Source organism: Erigeron canadensis, chromosome 5 (assembly GCF_010389155.1).
Source record: "Erigeron canadensis isolate Cc75 chromosome 5, C_canadensis_v1, whole genome shotgun sequence".
NCBI classification, from domain to species: domain Eukaryota; kingdom Viridiplantae; phylum Streptophyta; class Magnoliopsida; order Asterales; family Asteraceae; genus Erigeron; species Erigeron canadensis.
The window spans coordinates 8,748,748-8,766,168 of record NC_057765.1 but is presented as its reverse complement, the minus strand read 5'-3'; the positions used below and the strand labels follow the sequence as shown (position 1 = coordinate 8,766,168).

The following is a 17,421-nucleotide window of genomic DNA, read 5'->3' as shown; positions in this document are numbered from 1 at the left end:
ATTTTATCATTGTAATTTGACTGCACCTTTTGTGTGGTCCTTCAATATCTTGTTCTTTCTTTCTTTTCTTTCATCTTCTATTCGTTTCCCTAATTTACCCTCTTAATACATTTTCATCTCTCTTTACAAAATTTAAATTCCAAAACACCCTTTCTCTCAAACCTTTCTCTTCAGTTCTAATATTTGTGTACATTCAGATTCATGTATAGATGTATATATAATTAGATTTTTATAATCAGATTCGTGTATAGATGTAGTATGTATATATAATCAGATCTAATGGTTTTTTTTTTCTTTTTCTCTCTTATCGGATCTAATAATTTTAGATTTATATTGGTTTAATGGTATATGATGATGATAACAAATTGAAAGTGTATGACAAGGACGAAATGAATATGTGTGAGAGATGATCATATATTGACATTGTATCATTAATTAATATAATATAAGAAGGAAAAAACATTGTGTTTGGATACTAAGTTGTCTCGATCAACTCTGCAACACATGCATAATTTGTGGTCCGTGGTCGAGTCCATACATCATGTTTGATGGAGGTGTACTCAAATAAGCCCCCTTTTCTACGGACGGAACATGTTTGTCACACGTCAAGTAAAAAAAAAACCCATATTGGGTCGAATAAAAAAAAAAAGGCAAAGGCCCGAATATAATGTCGGTATTGAAATATATAATTTTAGAAACATATATCTTATGGTGACATTATATTAAAAGGCTTTTTTGGATCATATATCTTATCAAAACAAAGACCAATTAGTAACAACACCATCATGTGAATTGTGCTTGAAGACCCCTATCTCCATGTGACGACATATATCCAGAAACAAAACTTGTAAATGAGCGTTTGGTTCGCAGAATGTTTTTAAAAAAATTAGAATTTGTTGAATTGAAATTTGAAGGAATTGAAATCTAAAAGTTTTAATATATGTAATGTGTTTGGTTGACAGAATTCAACGAAATTCAATTAACTGAATTGGAATTTAGGCTTTAGCAAATGACAAAATTACCCTTTTATTATATAATTTACAAATTTTATTTTATTTCAATAACATAACATATTACCGTATAATACTTTCTTATATACAAAAATAAATAAAAATATAGCAATAAGATAGATCGATACATGTGATGTCAAAAAGTAATAATAATATCATTCATCTTTCTCGAAAAGCTCTTTGCAAAGTGGTCGGTGACAGCACAACAGCAGCAACAACATCAGCATAAATACGAGAATAAGAAGAAATATGTTTGTATATTTTGTGGGGCTTTTTTATCAAATTGTTTCAATTCCATTAACTTTTCATAGGTTTGATGAAGGAATTCTAAATTCTTTATTTTAAGGAATTTGAAGGAAAGTTTTGAATTCCAATTTCATTATTTTACCAATCAAACAACCCAAAGAGTAGAATTCAAATGTCAATTTCATTGAATTCCTTTGAATTTCATGAACCAAACATGCCCTAACATTTCAAACTTCATATCATATTTTGAATCCAAACTTGAAACTTTTTATTAATGCTATATAGAGGTGGGCATTGGATCGATAAAAATATAGAGGTGGGCATTGGATCGGAACCGTTTCGGAACCGGTTTTTGGTCAACGTTTGACGATGTATTTCGGGTTTTTTTCAGGTTTTTTTTCGGTTTGGAACTGATTGGAACCGGTAAGGAACCGATTTTTGGATCTAAAAGTGGAATAGGTCCCGAACCGACGGTTCTTGAGAAACCGGTTTCAATCTGTTCCGGTTTTTGGATAATCAAGAACCGGTTTTTTGGAACAGATTTTTTTTCCCACGTCTACATTTCATTTAACAAAAAAGGTTATCGGTTTGAATAATGAATCATGTGCACAAGTATAGCCCACAAAACTAAACATATACTTTATTTTTGAAGCCAAGTAAATTGATCATTTGGGTAATCAAGAGAACTAAAAGGCATGCCCATGACCAGAACTATGAAGAGACCGGGAGGGTCCGTAGTCATGTTTTGCCAACGGTCATGCCCGATATTGATAGGTCAAAGACTCTTTGGTCAAGAGAGCCTATTTAGTCTCACAAAACCAACGCTTTTTCAAAACCAACCAATACATCAAAATCATTCGTTCTTCTACGTACCCCTCCGAAATACATGTTACATTTTTGTTCTGCCAAATACCATAAAGCCTAAATACTGGTGATTGACTTGAAACAAGCAATCTGACAACAAGTGCATATGTATGTAAGTTCACGAGGAGGCACACAAAAAATTATAGACAATTTTATTGAAGATCTTGGCTTGTTCAAGTTGAGGTACATGTGATGCCTTCTTCATCACCTCCAATGATGCATTCTTCCCCAACATACTAGATCAAAACAATAATATCATTATTTATCAAGCATCCAAACCTTCTTCTTTACATAGCATCCATAAACACAGTCTATCAAACTAATTCTATGACCAGGCCTTAAAAAACACAGTTACATCTACACATATAAGGGTTTTTTTTTTTTTGAACGGCATTAAATTTATATAAAACATAAAATGCTAGTACGAAACTAGCGGATACAAATAATTCTTACGTGGCTATAACAAAAGCTAACACGTAAAAGAACGATGCATAGTAAAAATTAAAAGGAGATCCCAATGAAACGAAAACAAAATGACCTCCAATGGACTAACCCGAACACAAAACAAACTAAACGACGTTCAGATTCTTCAAGCTCGTTGATTGCCTCTTAAAAGCACGTATAAGGCTTTTACACAGTTTTGTTGTTAACAACTTTGTTTTAAGCTATTAAGGACACCTCTTAAGTGTTGTTATTAGATAAATTCTATATATTTTGATTTACATATGTACCAATTATTTAGGAACAAGTAGGGACGAATGAATTGGAAAATCTCTTGTTTTTTAGAAGTAAATTAAGGTTAAAAGTTCGATTTTCATTCCTTGCAAAATCAATTTTTAGAAGGCTCTTATATTTCGCATTCCTTATACCTAGAAGACGAAATTTGAATAATTGTTAGTAATAAATTCCAATTATATCGGTGTCATCTTAGTGCTTGTTTTTCTTATATATAAACTACTAGTGCTCAGGCCTGTCCAATGAACGAGTAATCTCAAAATATATTAATTAAAAATTAAAAAATTGGAATTTAAGTATATTAAATCCCTATACCAATATCACAATTTAATCAGGAGACATATGAAAATTAACTTTATATAAATATTAATTCCAGTTTATCTTTTTTTTTCAACTTTAGTTAAAATAAAAATTTTGCAGTTTGTTATATCTAAACTTATTACAAACACAAATTATAACCAAATACAAATTCTTATCCTTTTTTCTTAGTTATTGTTGGCTTACCCCGTTAAGACAACGAAGAAATAAAAGAAGCCCACAAACAAATATTACTACTTGGTTAAAAAAATAGGGAACCTTATAATACTAACCAATGTAGTAACCATCAGCGTGAGGTTAAAGAACATAAAGGAAAAAACGCATGCATGATTGGGTTTCGTATTGGGAGCAAAGTTGTTGTTAAGAGGGTACCTATTTAATTTGTGTAGATAGTGTGAAAATTTTAATTAAAAAAATACAGAAAAGTATTGGATTAATTTGGGGAAAAAGTTAGGCTCAAAAAGAGGGATTAGAGGTGCCAAGTGTACCCGAATTCTTACTCTTTTAGTTATATTATAGATTGACTTAAAATCTAAGTGTTCAATTTCTGTTGAGCATGTAACTAAATAGACATGTACACACAATCAACGAATTTTTTTTTTATGCAATTCCGCCAAATGTAAAGTATATGGAATATGGGATTAGACAATCATAAGGAATCTGCAATTCATACCTATGCTCAAGTTAGAGAATATCTTATATCTTATTTACCTATAATTGTCTATTGTACATGATTGCCATTTAAATAAATAAATAAATAAAGAGATAAATATGTGTCATGCATATAAATCATGACATAAAATGAGGGAAGGAAGTCATACTCTTTGAGTTCTGTAGCCATATCCAACAAAAAGATGTTATCCTGATCACCCCAGATGATTAATACTTCCTGACCATTATATTAAAGGGACAAATATAAATCAATTAATCAATAAAAAAGTATAAATAAATAAGCTTTAACTTTGCATATTTTCATGTATTTTTTTTTCTTTCTAGAGGCACCTAATTATTCAAATATATGTCCTGTTCATATTGTGACTTAATTTACACATTATATCTTTTGAAATTTGTATCCACAACTTTTTAGTTAGTTTGATATTATTTGGCTCTCTGTTTTTGACTATCAATCTATCATTCTTATAGGCTTTTTTGTACAAATATTGGGACCAACTAATTATCAAACCTTTTGTAAAACATATTTGATAGCCTTATGTAAAGCATGTTTTTCTTTCTTCAGGTTAATCGGGTATATGAGTTTTTGACTCAAATGTATGCTGTCTAAATATGTGTTTATAAATGATCATTTCCAACTTTTTCTCTATCCCTAAAGAGGAACCATAGACCTTTTTTAAAGACATCTGTTACAATACCCAATTCAATTCAATAGAAATTAAATAAATCACAGGTAGATAAAAAAAAAAAAAAAAAAGAAAAAAAAAACCTGTTGAAGAGGGGAAATGTTAGGGGTGTCATATTTGCCAAGTACCACCCCTTTAAGCAATTCCAGCTTTTCTTTCCTGTTCTCGCAATACAATTTCTGCATCAAAACTTACATCATTACCCTCATTTTTTTTTACTCGTAACACATATCAGTTAATTGCAAATGCAATGACTGTAAATAAAATATCTATGTTGACTATCTTAGGCCATCTAATGAATAAATAGTCTAGTCTCATTATCACTTCATCTTCTAAGCCAACATTTTTTTTTTTTTTAACAAATGCAATGTATTTGGACTTTATTAGAATTTAAATATTATACATTCTAACTCTAATAATATAATTTGAGAAGTTACAAAAATGATGTCAACTACGTCTCCGGCCGGCCTCCCCATAAATAATTTGTTAACATCAAACAAATTAGATATATTAATAAGCAAGACTAATTAAATATTTCACCAAACAGCCCAAACTACACATCCAACAAACATCGACCGATTCAATATTTATTAGCCACTATTATTGGTACCATATGAAAACGACTATAATAATTATTAAATCACACAAATTAATTATAAAAAAATAAAAAAAAGACTTACGTCAATGAAGTCGTTGAGAAAAAAATCAGGCATGTAGACACGATAATACACAGCCAAACGCATCAACGTCCGTAGCTGTGTCGCGTTTTCCGGCAGCATCAATTCTTCGATCCTCTCCGTATTCGCTCTCTTTAACAACTCTTTGTTATCTTTTGGTCTCATGTTTACTCCTGAACTCGCGATCACCACTTTTTGGACCCTATCGGGCCACATTTCCGCGATTCTATAAGCCACGAAACCACCATAACTTGTTCCTATTACCGAGTACTTGCTTACACCAAGATTTTCCATTAGTTTTACAATGGCTGTTGCTTGGAAGATTTCTGATCGTTCGGATGATTTTGTTGTGGATTCCCCGAAAAAGACTAAATCCGGAATGTAGAGATCGAAATGAGGGGCCAAAAATGAGACCTGTGATATTAGTTGTTAACAATTTAATCAACAATTAAATGTTGATCAAGAGGAACTATATGTATATAAAACATCTAACATTTTTTTTAACAGCTAAACATTACATCATTTTTACTCTTAAACAACCCAAAATATCAGTACACATATTCCAAGGATTAAAACATGACTTCAACATATGGGAAATGATTTTCGTATCACATATATTAATAAATCTACTATACAGTATCATTTTTAAAATACACTCTACAAGCCATTAAAATATATATATGGTTGATTTATTAATATCTGTGGTACAAATATCACTTCCTTCAAACATATTAACTATGTGTTTTATCTGGGGTAAAACTGTAAAACTATGTGTCATACTGATAGTTTAGGATTTTTTTTTTAGAACGGCAAATTCTAAATTATTAAACTTATTGGTTATTGAATCATCTCGATAATTTTGGGCCAAGTGGGCCCTTTGGTCATACAACAATATCATATTTTATGACTAATATATAAAAAGAGAAATGAAATTGATCTACATGATCATGATCAAATAATTTATTAATTAGTGGTATGGAAGAATGTAACAGTATACCTGTTGGCGCCACTGCCAAACGCCATGAGGACCAAAACCATGGATCAATAATAGAGCCGGTTTCTTATGTTTGTCACCATTAGAAGATGAAGGTGGTTTAGGACCCCAAAAGTGGATAGTAGTGAAGGAATCAACGTCGATTTTTTGAGAACAAAGGCCTGACGAGCCAAGGGAACGACGAAGGAAGGAGCCGTACAACGAGACGAAGCTCAGGCAAGATGTTACCATTGTTTAAGGTTGGGTATGATGGATGGAATCAAATTTTGGAAGGGGAATGAAAGGAAGGGTGTTATGTTGGGTAAGCTAACTTTGAAATGGGAGTGGAAAGATGAGTGGGAAAATATGGTTGTGATAGTTTGTCCTTGTTGGTAATGTTGTTTGATTTAGGTACTAGAACTATATTGATAATGACCAATCCATTTATTATTCGAATTAATATTTTTGTAAATGCATACGTTATTCACTTTATTTATACTGTTAAGTCCAACCCAAACATGCAACTTGTTTATTTATTTATATGTATCACTTTATTTTCAACTTTATTTATACTTTAATTTAATAGAATTCAAGATGGTTAATAAATGTTGGAATTTTATGTTATAATTATTATTACGTAAGTTTGAAATAATCTAACATAAGTGAATAGATATGTTTAAATGGAGTTGAAAGTGTATTTAACTAATGTGAGTTTGTTTGACATTGGTAAAAGTATACACATTAAGTATGTTTATAAGGAGGAGTGTTGAAAGAATAATAATTCCTTATAAGGGGCTACACCCCAAGTGGGCAAGGAGGGTACCCTACTCACCCGCGCCCTTGCCCGGGACTGCAGTTAACTTGTTTCATTCTGTTTTATCTTCTTTTCTTGTAGTTTGATTCTTGTATTAGTTACTTAGTTGTCAATTTCTTTGTAATCTTATGTTGTAATTCGAAAGTTCTTCAATAAAATGTTTTTTTACTAAACGGTGTTCATACAATCTTAAAACTGATTTTGCTTCTTCACTATTCAATCAATTCGAATTACAAAAACTGTTTTCCTAAAACCTTGTTATCTACTTTTCTGAAAAGTTATTTTCTTTAGTTAATTTTCTGTTTATGCAAGTATTTTAGTAAAACTTTGCTATTTTATTTCAGAAATGGCTACTGATATGAACTTCTCCACTAATAGAACTTCTGCTTCTACTACCACCAAAACTGTTGGTGCTTCTGTTTTTCAATCTATAGGACATACTGTCTCTACAAGCATAAGACCTTTGGTGGTACCCAAGCTGCCCAAATTGTGGCCAACCATGCTGAAAAACCATAAAACAATTCTCCGGTTAAAAATTTAAAAGATGGCAACGAAAGATGTTGTTTTATGTTGGTGCATTTTCGGGTGAGAACATCATTATAGAAGTTTGTCTTGAGTCTATTGAATATGTACTTATAATAAACGTTAAGTTTTCGCATGTAATAAGTTAAACTCGAGTTGGTCAAACTTGTGTTGACTTGGTCGGCTCGACCTACATGAGCTCGAATGAGTCAAACTAGTGTTAACCTGGTCGAGCTCATGTGACACGAGGTCGACTGATCAAACGAGTTGGCCCGGTCCAGTCCATATTTAAGCCTATATATACAGATGTTAGGTTTAGGTTTCGGAAGAGAGTTTGGGTTTCAACTCGTGAATCTTCCAGTTGTTTCGTTTTCGTGTTTTTCATATTACGAACTTGGTGTTTTACTTGTAATTGCATTTACTGAAGTAATCTACGTTTCTAGTTCATATTCATATTCGTGTTCGTGTTGTTGATTGCTTTTGTATAAGAATTTCTGTACTTATACATTAGTTACTTAATCTTATTTGATCCGGTAGCATAGGCTCTTTCAATTGGTATCAGAGCCTCTAGAGATATTCTATTGGCTTGGGATTAAGGTTTCGACAACGATTAAGGTGGTTTTATTCGGTTCTTCATTGCAGTAAAGCTTCATACGCTCCATTCGAGCTCGACCCACTCGGGCTCGACCCATTCAGGCTCGACAACCCACTCGGGCTCGACAACCCACTCGGGCTCGACTAAACCCATTCAAGCTCGACCAGAACCACTCGAGCTCGACCAGACCAATTCGAGCTCGACCAGACCAATTCGGGCTTGACGAGACCAATTCGGGCTCGACCAACTTGATTCTAATATTTCGTATTTGAAGGTTCTGTGCTTTATAAATACGTGTGTTATTTTGTCGAAGTGATTGTTTTAGAATTTGCAATCTTGATTATGTTTAGGTTCTGAACTTGTCTGAATATTGAACTTGTAAACTCTTTGAGTTTAGGTTTGATATTTGTTAATCGAGTTTTGGACTTGTAAACTTAATCAACTTTGGATTCTGATTTATCACTTTTCGAATTGTCAAAAACTTGTAATTTTGATTTAGTCTTGGTCTAAGCTTGTTGGAATATTGAACTTGTAAAATCTTTGAGTTTTGGTTCAATTTCTGTAATAAAGCATTAGACTTGAAAACTTGATCAACTTTAGGTTCTAAATTTAGACAACTCGAATCAATGACGTCTAGAGGCCTATCCTTTATAGAAGATTCTGAGAGATCTTAGTGGGAATTCAATACCAGGAAAAAAGGTTGTTGTAACAAGGAGCTATTAGTTATTTTTTGAATTTATATATGAATCGTGTCATGGTGTTGTTCTTGCAAGGAGCTATTGGGTTATCTTCTGATTGTATATGTGAACAACTGGGTCATGATGTTATTTTGTCAAGGAGCTATTGTGTTATCTCTTGATTGCATATGCGAACACTGTGGGATGAAGATGAGAGTGAGAGATGTGTTGTAAAACAAAAGAAAAAACATATAGGCTGTTTTAAGAAATTTGTAGAAAAAAGGGGGGGATAAAAATTTAAAGCTTCCATGTTTTCTAAGCAAAATTATTGGATGTTCGTAGCAGCGAAGATCATTGTGTTTTGACAGGGTTTAGTCATGGTATATTTCTGGTTTTGAATCCGTGTGACATGTGTCCGACCTAATTTCTGGTTTTGGATCACCTAATTTAGATGAATTAGATGAAGATTGAAGACCAGGATTGAAAATTCGTGTAAACTATTGATAATCTTTGCTAGATTAGGTGATTCAAATGAATAAGATGAAGATTGAAAATTCGTGTAAACTATTGATGATCTTTGCTCAGCAGGTGTTTCGGATTTTGCCGAAGAGATTTTGTGATAAAATTTTACATTTGTAGCCGAGTAATTGAAAATCAAACTTTTATCTTATGCTAATTATGTCAAGATGGTTAATCCGGTGACTAGTGAAGAGGTTGTAGATTAAGTGGTTCTCTATGTATTTTGGAGATGCTTACCTTGAGGGGGAGATTTGATATGAAAGACTTCAGGTGATTGGTGGATTCATGAAGATACAAGACAAAGTCAAACACTATCGGTTGAAGACATGGATCTTGTGAGTGCTACATATTTGAAATTCAAGTTACAGAATTATTTATCATTGTGAGAGTTGATTAAATTCGATGTTGATTGTTGGAGATTCACCTTTTTTAACATATGTCGGTTAACCTTGAAGATCAAAATAGATTGAGCGATGTTATTTTGCTTAATGTCTGGAGTGAAGATATCTAAATTGCATTAAGAGGTAATAATGTCTGTATTACTTTGAAGTGATGATGTTTGGCATGATAATATTGCTTGGAGCTTAATTTGGATGTTACTGTTCGGGGGAGAATTACAATCGAGTTGGTCAAACTTGTGTTGACTTGGTCGGCTCGACCTACATGAGCTCGAATGAGTCAAACTAGTGTTGACCTGGTCGAGCTCGTGTGACATGAGGTCGACTGATCAAACGAGTTGGCCTGGTCCAGTCCATATTTAAGCCTATATATACAGATGTTAGGTTTAGGTTTCGGAAGAGAGTTTGGGTTTCAACTCGTGAATCTTCCAGTTGTTTCGTTTTCGTATTTTTCATATTCCGAACTTGGTATTTTACATGTAATTGCATTTACTAGAAGTAATCTACGGTTCTAGTTCATATTCATATTCGTGTTTGTGTTGCAGATTGCTTTTGTATAAGAATTTCTGCACTTATACATTAGTTACTTAATCTTGTTTGATCTGGTGGCATAGAGACTTTCATTTTACCTCACTACCTTGAATCTTAAGAGATTCTTGGAAGAATCAGCCCTGAAATTCCTAATGGGTGTATAGATGTTCAGTTAGTGAGTGTTGTTAAGCATTCTGAGTATCTTTGCCGAAATTGTGTTAAATGGCTTAGTTGATTCACTGTATAATGTGTATTGTAAGATCAATACAGCCAAAGAACTCTGGGAATCTTTGGATAAGAAACACAAAAGATGCCGAAACTAAGAAGGTCATTGTGGCAAGATTCTTAGAGTTCAAAATGGTTGATTCAAAAACTGTTGTGTCTTAAGTTGAAGAATTACAAATCATTATAAGTGATATTTTGTTAGAAGGAGTAGTTCTTGGTGAAATATTTCAGTTGCTTCCATAATCGAAAAGTTGCCCCCAAGTTGGTTGGATTTTAAGAATTACAATAAGCATAAGCGAAAGCCTATGACCGTTGAAGAGCTTGTTGTTCGTCTTCAAATTGAGGAAGACAATAGAGTTGCTCAAAATGGTGGTTATGTTGCCAACTTTGTTGAGCATGGCCAAAGTTCTAAAGGAAAAGGTGTCACACCCCGGCTAAGGCGGAAAACTCGGGATGCAACGCATAGTACACGCGTCATGGATGTTACGTAGAGTATCTAAATGAATGCTCAAATTAACTCACATTTCATAAATCCAAACATAAACATGCAACATAGAATTAACATCCAACAGAACATAGATAAACTCCCGCGCAGGGGAAAGATTTACTTAGGCATAAGGCCATAGTCTAAACATAAAGCAACAAGCTGGCACACAGATATGCAGCTCCAAATCCTAGTCTGAGTCTGCTAAAGGCCACCATGCTATCCTCCTTAGCCACTTCTAACTTGATTAACTTGCACACCTGAAAAGATACTAAAGAGCATTAACACAAAGGTTGGTGAGTTCGTAAGTTTGTATGCTTGTTTACTTGAAAACGTTTGTTTGAACTAGTTTGTGCCGTTAAGTATGAATACGAGAGTGACGATGTATGAATACGTATAAGCGTGCCCTTACAGTCATAAACATGACATGGCTAGCTTGTGCACTTACAGTCATAAACATGACATGGCTAGTATGTATCAATCGTGCACTTACAGTCATAAACATGACATGGCTAATGAATACCAATATGTAGCCGCTTACAGTCATAGACCTGGCTGAGCACACACAGACAGTGGTAGCAAACACAGGGATAGGCACAGGTCACTATTGACCACTTAAAACACACACAGAGAGTGGTGGAACACATGGGGATAGGCACATGGCACTATTGACCACTTTAAGCACACACAGACAGTGGTAGAACACACAAGGATAAGCACAAGGCACTATCGACCACTTAAAGCACACACAGACAGTGGTAGCACACACAGGGATAGGCACAAATCACTATCGACAACTTTAAGCACACAGAGATAGTGGTAGAACACACAGGGATAGGCATATGGCACTATCGACCACTTAAAGCACACACAAATAATAGTAGCACACAGGGTATCATGTAGTACAGTCTATAATCGAGAGAACACTAAAGTATCCATAGTATAAGCGAATATGTAATCATATGTATACCAAGATATGAAACCGATTATGTATTCAAAATATGTAATAATAAGCATTTCCAAAATATGTAATCATAAGTGTATTCAAAATATGAAATTATAGGTGTATCCAAAATATGAAATCATAAGCGTTTCCATAATATGTAATCATAAGTGTATCCAAAGTATGAGATTATAAGTGTATCCAAAATACGTAATCATAAGTGTATCCAAAATAGGTTGTACAAAGTCATATCATATAGTACCAAAGTATATACGTTTTACTATAAAAACGATTCGTATCCTTTCAGCCCCATGAAAACATGTGAAAAGGGGATTACGAAACTCACCAGAGTGCTAGCATCAAGATTAAGCTACGCAAAATATCAGAAGAAAGTAACCGGCATGCAACAATCTGTTTCAAGTTATCATAATTAAGTATGTGTTCATTATTGGTAAACGTGCTCATAACGTGCCGCCAAGTGTTGACTAAGTTTTCCAAAAGCGTACTAGTTTGACTTTGACCAGATTTTACAAGTTTGACCAAAGTTGACCAAATTACGAGTTTGACTAAGTTGACCAAATCGACTAAAGTTGACCAAGGTTGACTAAACCGACCAATGTTGACCAAACTTGTCTAAACCGAGGTAGTAATCGAAATCCGAGGTCTCAATTGAAAGTAGGGGTCTTAAATTGAATTCGAGGTCTTATTTGAGATTTGAGGTCTTATTTCACTAAAGAACAAAATTGAAATTGAGAGGCTAAAATAAGAGGCTAAATTGAAAAGCTAAAATAAGAGGCTAGTAATCTGGGGTAGTATTTTGAAATACGAGGTCACAAATGAAATACGAGGTCACATTTGAAATACGAGTTCACATTAGAAATACGAGGTCGCAAATCGAAATACGAGGTCACATTTGAAATACGAGGTCACATTTGAAATACGAGGTCGCAAATCGAAATACGAGGTCACATTTAAAATACGAGGTCATAAATGGAAATACGAGGTCACATTTGAAATACGAGGTCGTAAATGGAGATACGAGGTCACACATCGACGGGGTCGCAAACTGGGTTGTTCTTCCCCAAATTCATTATAGAAAACCCTAATCGTATCTTTCGATCTGGAAGGTGTTTTTAACATCAGATAGTACTTTTAGACTCCCTAATATGATAGGAATACAATCCTAAAGTTGGAAACTTGAAAATGGACTTAAATCTTAAAGGCCCATTTGAACAAAGTTTATAAAAAGTGTACAAAAATCCTTAAATCTCAAGATTTTGTTTATGAAATCAAACGAAACTTTGACAAAAGTTTTAATATATGTTTCTAAGACTTTTGGACATGAAAACCTCAATACTTGGTGGGTGTAGGGTGTGAATTCAAAGAAAAAGCCGAAAAATACCAAAAGAAGAGCATAAAAATGGGTTTTGATTATATACCTTAAATCTGTAAAATAGATGTTTGTAGAGATATTTGGAAGATAAAAATACAACTCTTGAAACTAAATCTAAACAAAATAAGGTTGGACTTTGATAATATTTGATGTTTATGAAGTAATAAAATGGGGTAGTGATATGAGGTAGTAAGGGAAAATGGGGTAGCAAGGTGTGTATGTTTTTGCTATGTGGCTAAAGTTATGAGAATGAGAATGTGAGGAGAATAAGAGTATTTATATGTAGGGTAAGATGAAGGTTCCATGCTTGTTCCTAAATATGATGCCAGACACGAATACGAGGCCACTACCAAAATACAATGCCGAAGTTGAATTACGAAGTCGTTTATGAAATACGAGGCTGGGCCCAAATACGATGCTAGATTTAAAATTACGAGGTCGATTTTAAAATACGATGCCGATAAACAATTACGAGGTCGCATTTTCAAACTTAAATTTCTATTTTGACTTAAAAGTTTTCGTGGTCAACTCACGGGTGTTACAGTCTCCCTTACTTAAAGGAATTTCGTCCTGAAATTCAAATTACGCATTATTTTTCAAGTACTAGCTATAAGTTTCCAAGCATCAAGTTACACGCTAAGTTTCAAGTCTCAAGTCTACTCATTGAACTCCAAGTATTAAGGCACACATTAAGTTTCGAGCATGAAGTCACATGTTAGGTAAGCATCAAGTCACACATTAAGTTTCAAACATCAAGTTTCTCTCTAAGTCAAGTTTACTAGGTAAGTTTCATGTATCAAACTAAACAGAGAACCTCACAAGGTTCAAATTACACGCTTGCTTTTAATTTCTCAAGTCACATCATAATTTATTCGTCTTAATAAAAATTTTAGTTCCAAAAAGTGTATGTTACGAGCAAATGTGAATACTTCCGTCTACTTCTGATGCTCTCTTTAATCAAGTATCCTTGGACGTCTAAATTATTTCCGATAGACTTAAGTATAACATACTTGTTTTTCTTTGTTTCTTGATTTCTCGACTCGCATCGCTATAGATTTCTTAACATAGTATAAATTGTCATACAATCGAATCCCTTATAAAGGAACATGTGATGATCATTAGCGAGACGTTTAATAAGGTCAAATACATGAAACTCGTGATAAATACTACTAGTTTCCCGTAAATATTTCAAACAATATGCTATCGAGTCATCTAGTTCCGTCATCTTATTTGGCTCAGTAATTATAACTGCACCCTTCTAGGGCAAGAATATGTAAGTAGCACTACGTCATCAACCTTAAGTTCCAAAAATTCTCCTTCGGTTTCCAATATAATTTGTAGGACTGGTTACCTAACCATTTCACACTTCTTGCCATGCAAGTGGATATCAACTTTTCTGCTTGTATAATGTTTCCAAGGGTGCACATTGGACTTTCATAGTACTAGGTTTACTGCAAATGACAAGTGAAAATCTGTGCTACCTAAAATTTTATGTCAGTCTCCCAACATACTTTTAAGTGTTTGCATTGTATGCTCACATCGACAATCTATCCAAGAGTAATATGTTGTTCATGTACCTAAACTTCTTCCTAGAACTTGTTTCAATGTTTTCCTAAAATCGTGAAATAAATCAATTATCTTAGTTAAGACTATTTAATACAAAAATTTCATGTTCCACTACAACCTCACTGTTATATCTTCATTGCGAGTCATTCCATCTTGCAACCCTCACGAATTGATTTAGGTGCATCGACTTTGCCCCATCATGTTCATGACTCAAATGTGTCGAGGTGAAACTTCTTACTAATTGACTCTCTGCGTCGGGCTCAATAACATGTCAAATGTGAATTCCATTCTTATCTATAACGTGTCCTTGGGCACGTACTCTTTCTTGTCAAGGCTCACTCTCGGAAACTTCTCGTTCAACTTTCATTCTTCTTAGCAATTCTAACATCTTTCTCCGATTAACTTTATACTCTTAACTAAACTTAGAATAAGTCAAGATTTCGTCAACGAAAACTATGGATAACTTCTCTTACAAACGGGATCCCAAAGGTCCGTGAAACTTGTAGGATTGTTTGTCAATTCGGTAACTAATCGAGGACTCAAGGTAAACCTAACACGCTCTAAAAGCCTAATGTGATGTATCTTTCTCGCTGGCTCCCAGCCGTTGGTATTCGGATGCATGATCTATTTTATCGAAAAACATGTGCACCTTCGACTGTCGAATAAGCAATCTATTCTAGACATCAGGTAACGTATCTTGATCGTTATCATGTTGGGTTCACAGCAAAGGGTGCAAATATTAAAGGTTCCAGTCCTTGCATCTCGGCAACTACTAGATGGTAGGATATCTTCGCCACAACTATCACATTAGGTAAACTAATAGTAAAAAATTCAATTAGTCGGGATGGGTTAACTCTTTTGCGTCGTGAGTAAGTTCATGGAGGAATTCGTGAGGAGTTGGTATTCTATCAATTGCACTCATAAGATGTTATTCATATGATTTAGACTACGACTCTAAGTCTCTAGCAAATAACCATTTTTGCTTTTTGAAGGGTTCAAAGAATGTTAGCATTGTATACTATCGTCGCGTCTACTATAGATAATCAATCCATTTCTGTAACATCCCTAAGATATCTATCCCAAAAATGAACGAACCTATAGGAGATGTATGGTCGCTTAATGGTCAAGATACATCCTTGCTCAAATAAATCAAATTCTATGACTCACTTCTTTCCATTTCGAGTTTTATAAAAATTGTTCAAGTATCAAGTTCAATAAAGGCACCATTAGCCATTTTAATTGTTACAACAACTACCCAAGTATAAAGTTTTCACAAATAACTTAAGTTTCAAGTTCGACAAACTCGTCACTTTCAACCTAAATCTTATATCGAGTATTTCAAATAACTATGTTTCACATTTAGTTCAAAAATTAAGTTAAACGAAAGCAAAATCACCTACTAAGTCAAATAAAATTGTAGCAAAGTAGTCGTTCAGAAAGAAATCATTGGACACTACTCTAAGATTGTTTGCAGCCTCCACATCTTCCAGGGAGAAGACATTCATCAGCGTAGGTTGGTTTCTCGGTGGCTCGCCAAAACCTTTCCAATTCTAGCTCTCATATTGTTTAATCACCACTGTACTTACTAGTTTACTACTTAGTTTTCCAATTTTATTTTATTTTTATTTATTTAATTATTTAGTTATTTTATCCTACACACGTACTTTGATAAATCACAAGTAGTTTAGTATTAGTTACCAAGTTTGAGCTCTTTATAAATAAATCTTCATTCAGTTAAAGTTATCATAAATTTTTAATTTAGTCATAGTAGCTGAAACCGCAACGATACTTCTTTACTCCCCCACTTTGGTCAATATTACACTCATGACGAACTCACTTTCAATCACGTGGAGTCTCTTTTACAGCCTTCGGAATGGTGATATTGTTGTTAGCATATTACTTCACTTGGAACTGGGGAGATTAACCAAAAATGTACTCCTCGATCCTCTTCGGTACAGACGTCACTAATATGGTTGCCAATCGGTCTAGTTCAACCAAAATTAACTCATATACTCCACGCTCTTGGCTGACTCAACTCTAACTCTACTGCAACTTTCTAGCATCTATCGGTTCCAGTGTTGTTGCTCACTTGAGTTGAACTTGTTCCACAAGGATCGACATCGTTATCGGCAATGTTCGTGTCATCATTGCAACCATCTTCTGACTTAAGTGATTTTGTTGCTCTCGCCAGTCTACTCAATGTCTCTACCTCTACCCTTGGACCGCTACATCTGATTCAATTTCTTTGGTTACATTGGCTTTCTTCCTTATCATTGCTTTTTTTTTTCTAGCCGTGAATTCTATATAAGGGCGCGCGATTTCAACGTTAAGATAGAAGACTAGTAGAATGTCTATGCATCTTGCGTGTTATAATTGTTCAAGCATCGTACACTTCTGTCGATTTCTTACCATACGCGCACTCTAGATTCTCACTCATATTAGCTTCTTACAATTCTAGTCATTTATGCATTCATAATAAATACGCAAGCTCATGAAGTATTTTAATCTAGGAAGGTAGGTGGAACTTGGAAGCATGTGCTTCTTTTGTCAAAATTGCAAGTTATATGTCTCTC

General features: G+C 34.0%; 1 protein-coding gene across 1 annotated transcript; it reads right to left on the bottom strand.

Moving 5' to 3' along the window:
• Positions 1-2,059: 2,059 nt before the first annotated feature.
• Positions 2,060-6,588, bottom strand: LOC122600839 (monoacylglycerol lipase ABHD6). The gene is made up of 5 exons (XM_043773614.1): positions 6,206-6,588; positions 5,212-5,622; positions 4,615-4,710; positions 3,995-4,062; positions 2,060-2,356 (listed from the first exon to the last, which is right to left on the bottom strand). Exons 1-5 carry the CDS (start codon positions 6,431-6,433, stop codon positions 2,239-2,241), a joined length of 921 nt encoding a protein of 306 aa, XP_043629549.1. The 5' UTR covers positions 6,434-6,588; the 3' UTR covers positions 2,060-2,238.
• Between the last annotated feature and the right edge of the window lie 10,833 nt (positions 6,589-17,421).

Bases quoted from the DNA above. Each gene is read 5' to 3' on its own strand.
- LOC122600839 (XM_043773614.1), bottom strand. From the start codon at position 6,433: ATGGTAACATCTTGCCTGAGCTTCGTCTCGTTGTACGGCTCCTTCCTT. The intron at 4,711-5,211 runs GTAAGTCTTTTT...GTTTTGATGCAG, and splicing joins TTCTCAACGACTTCATTGAC to AAATTGTATTGCGAGAACAG. The intron at 4,063-4,614 runs GTTTTTTTTTTC...TATAATGGTCAG, and splicing joins ACATTTCCCCTCTTCAACAG to GAAGTATTAATCATCTGGGG.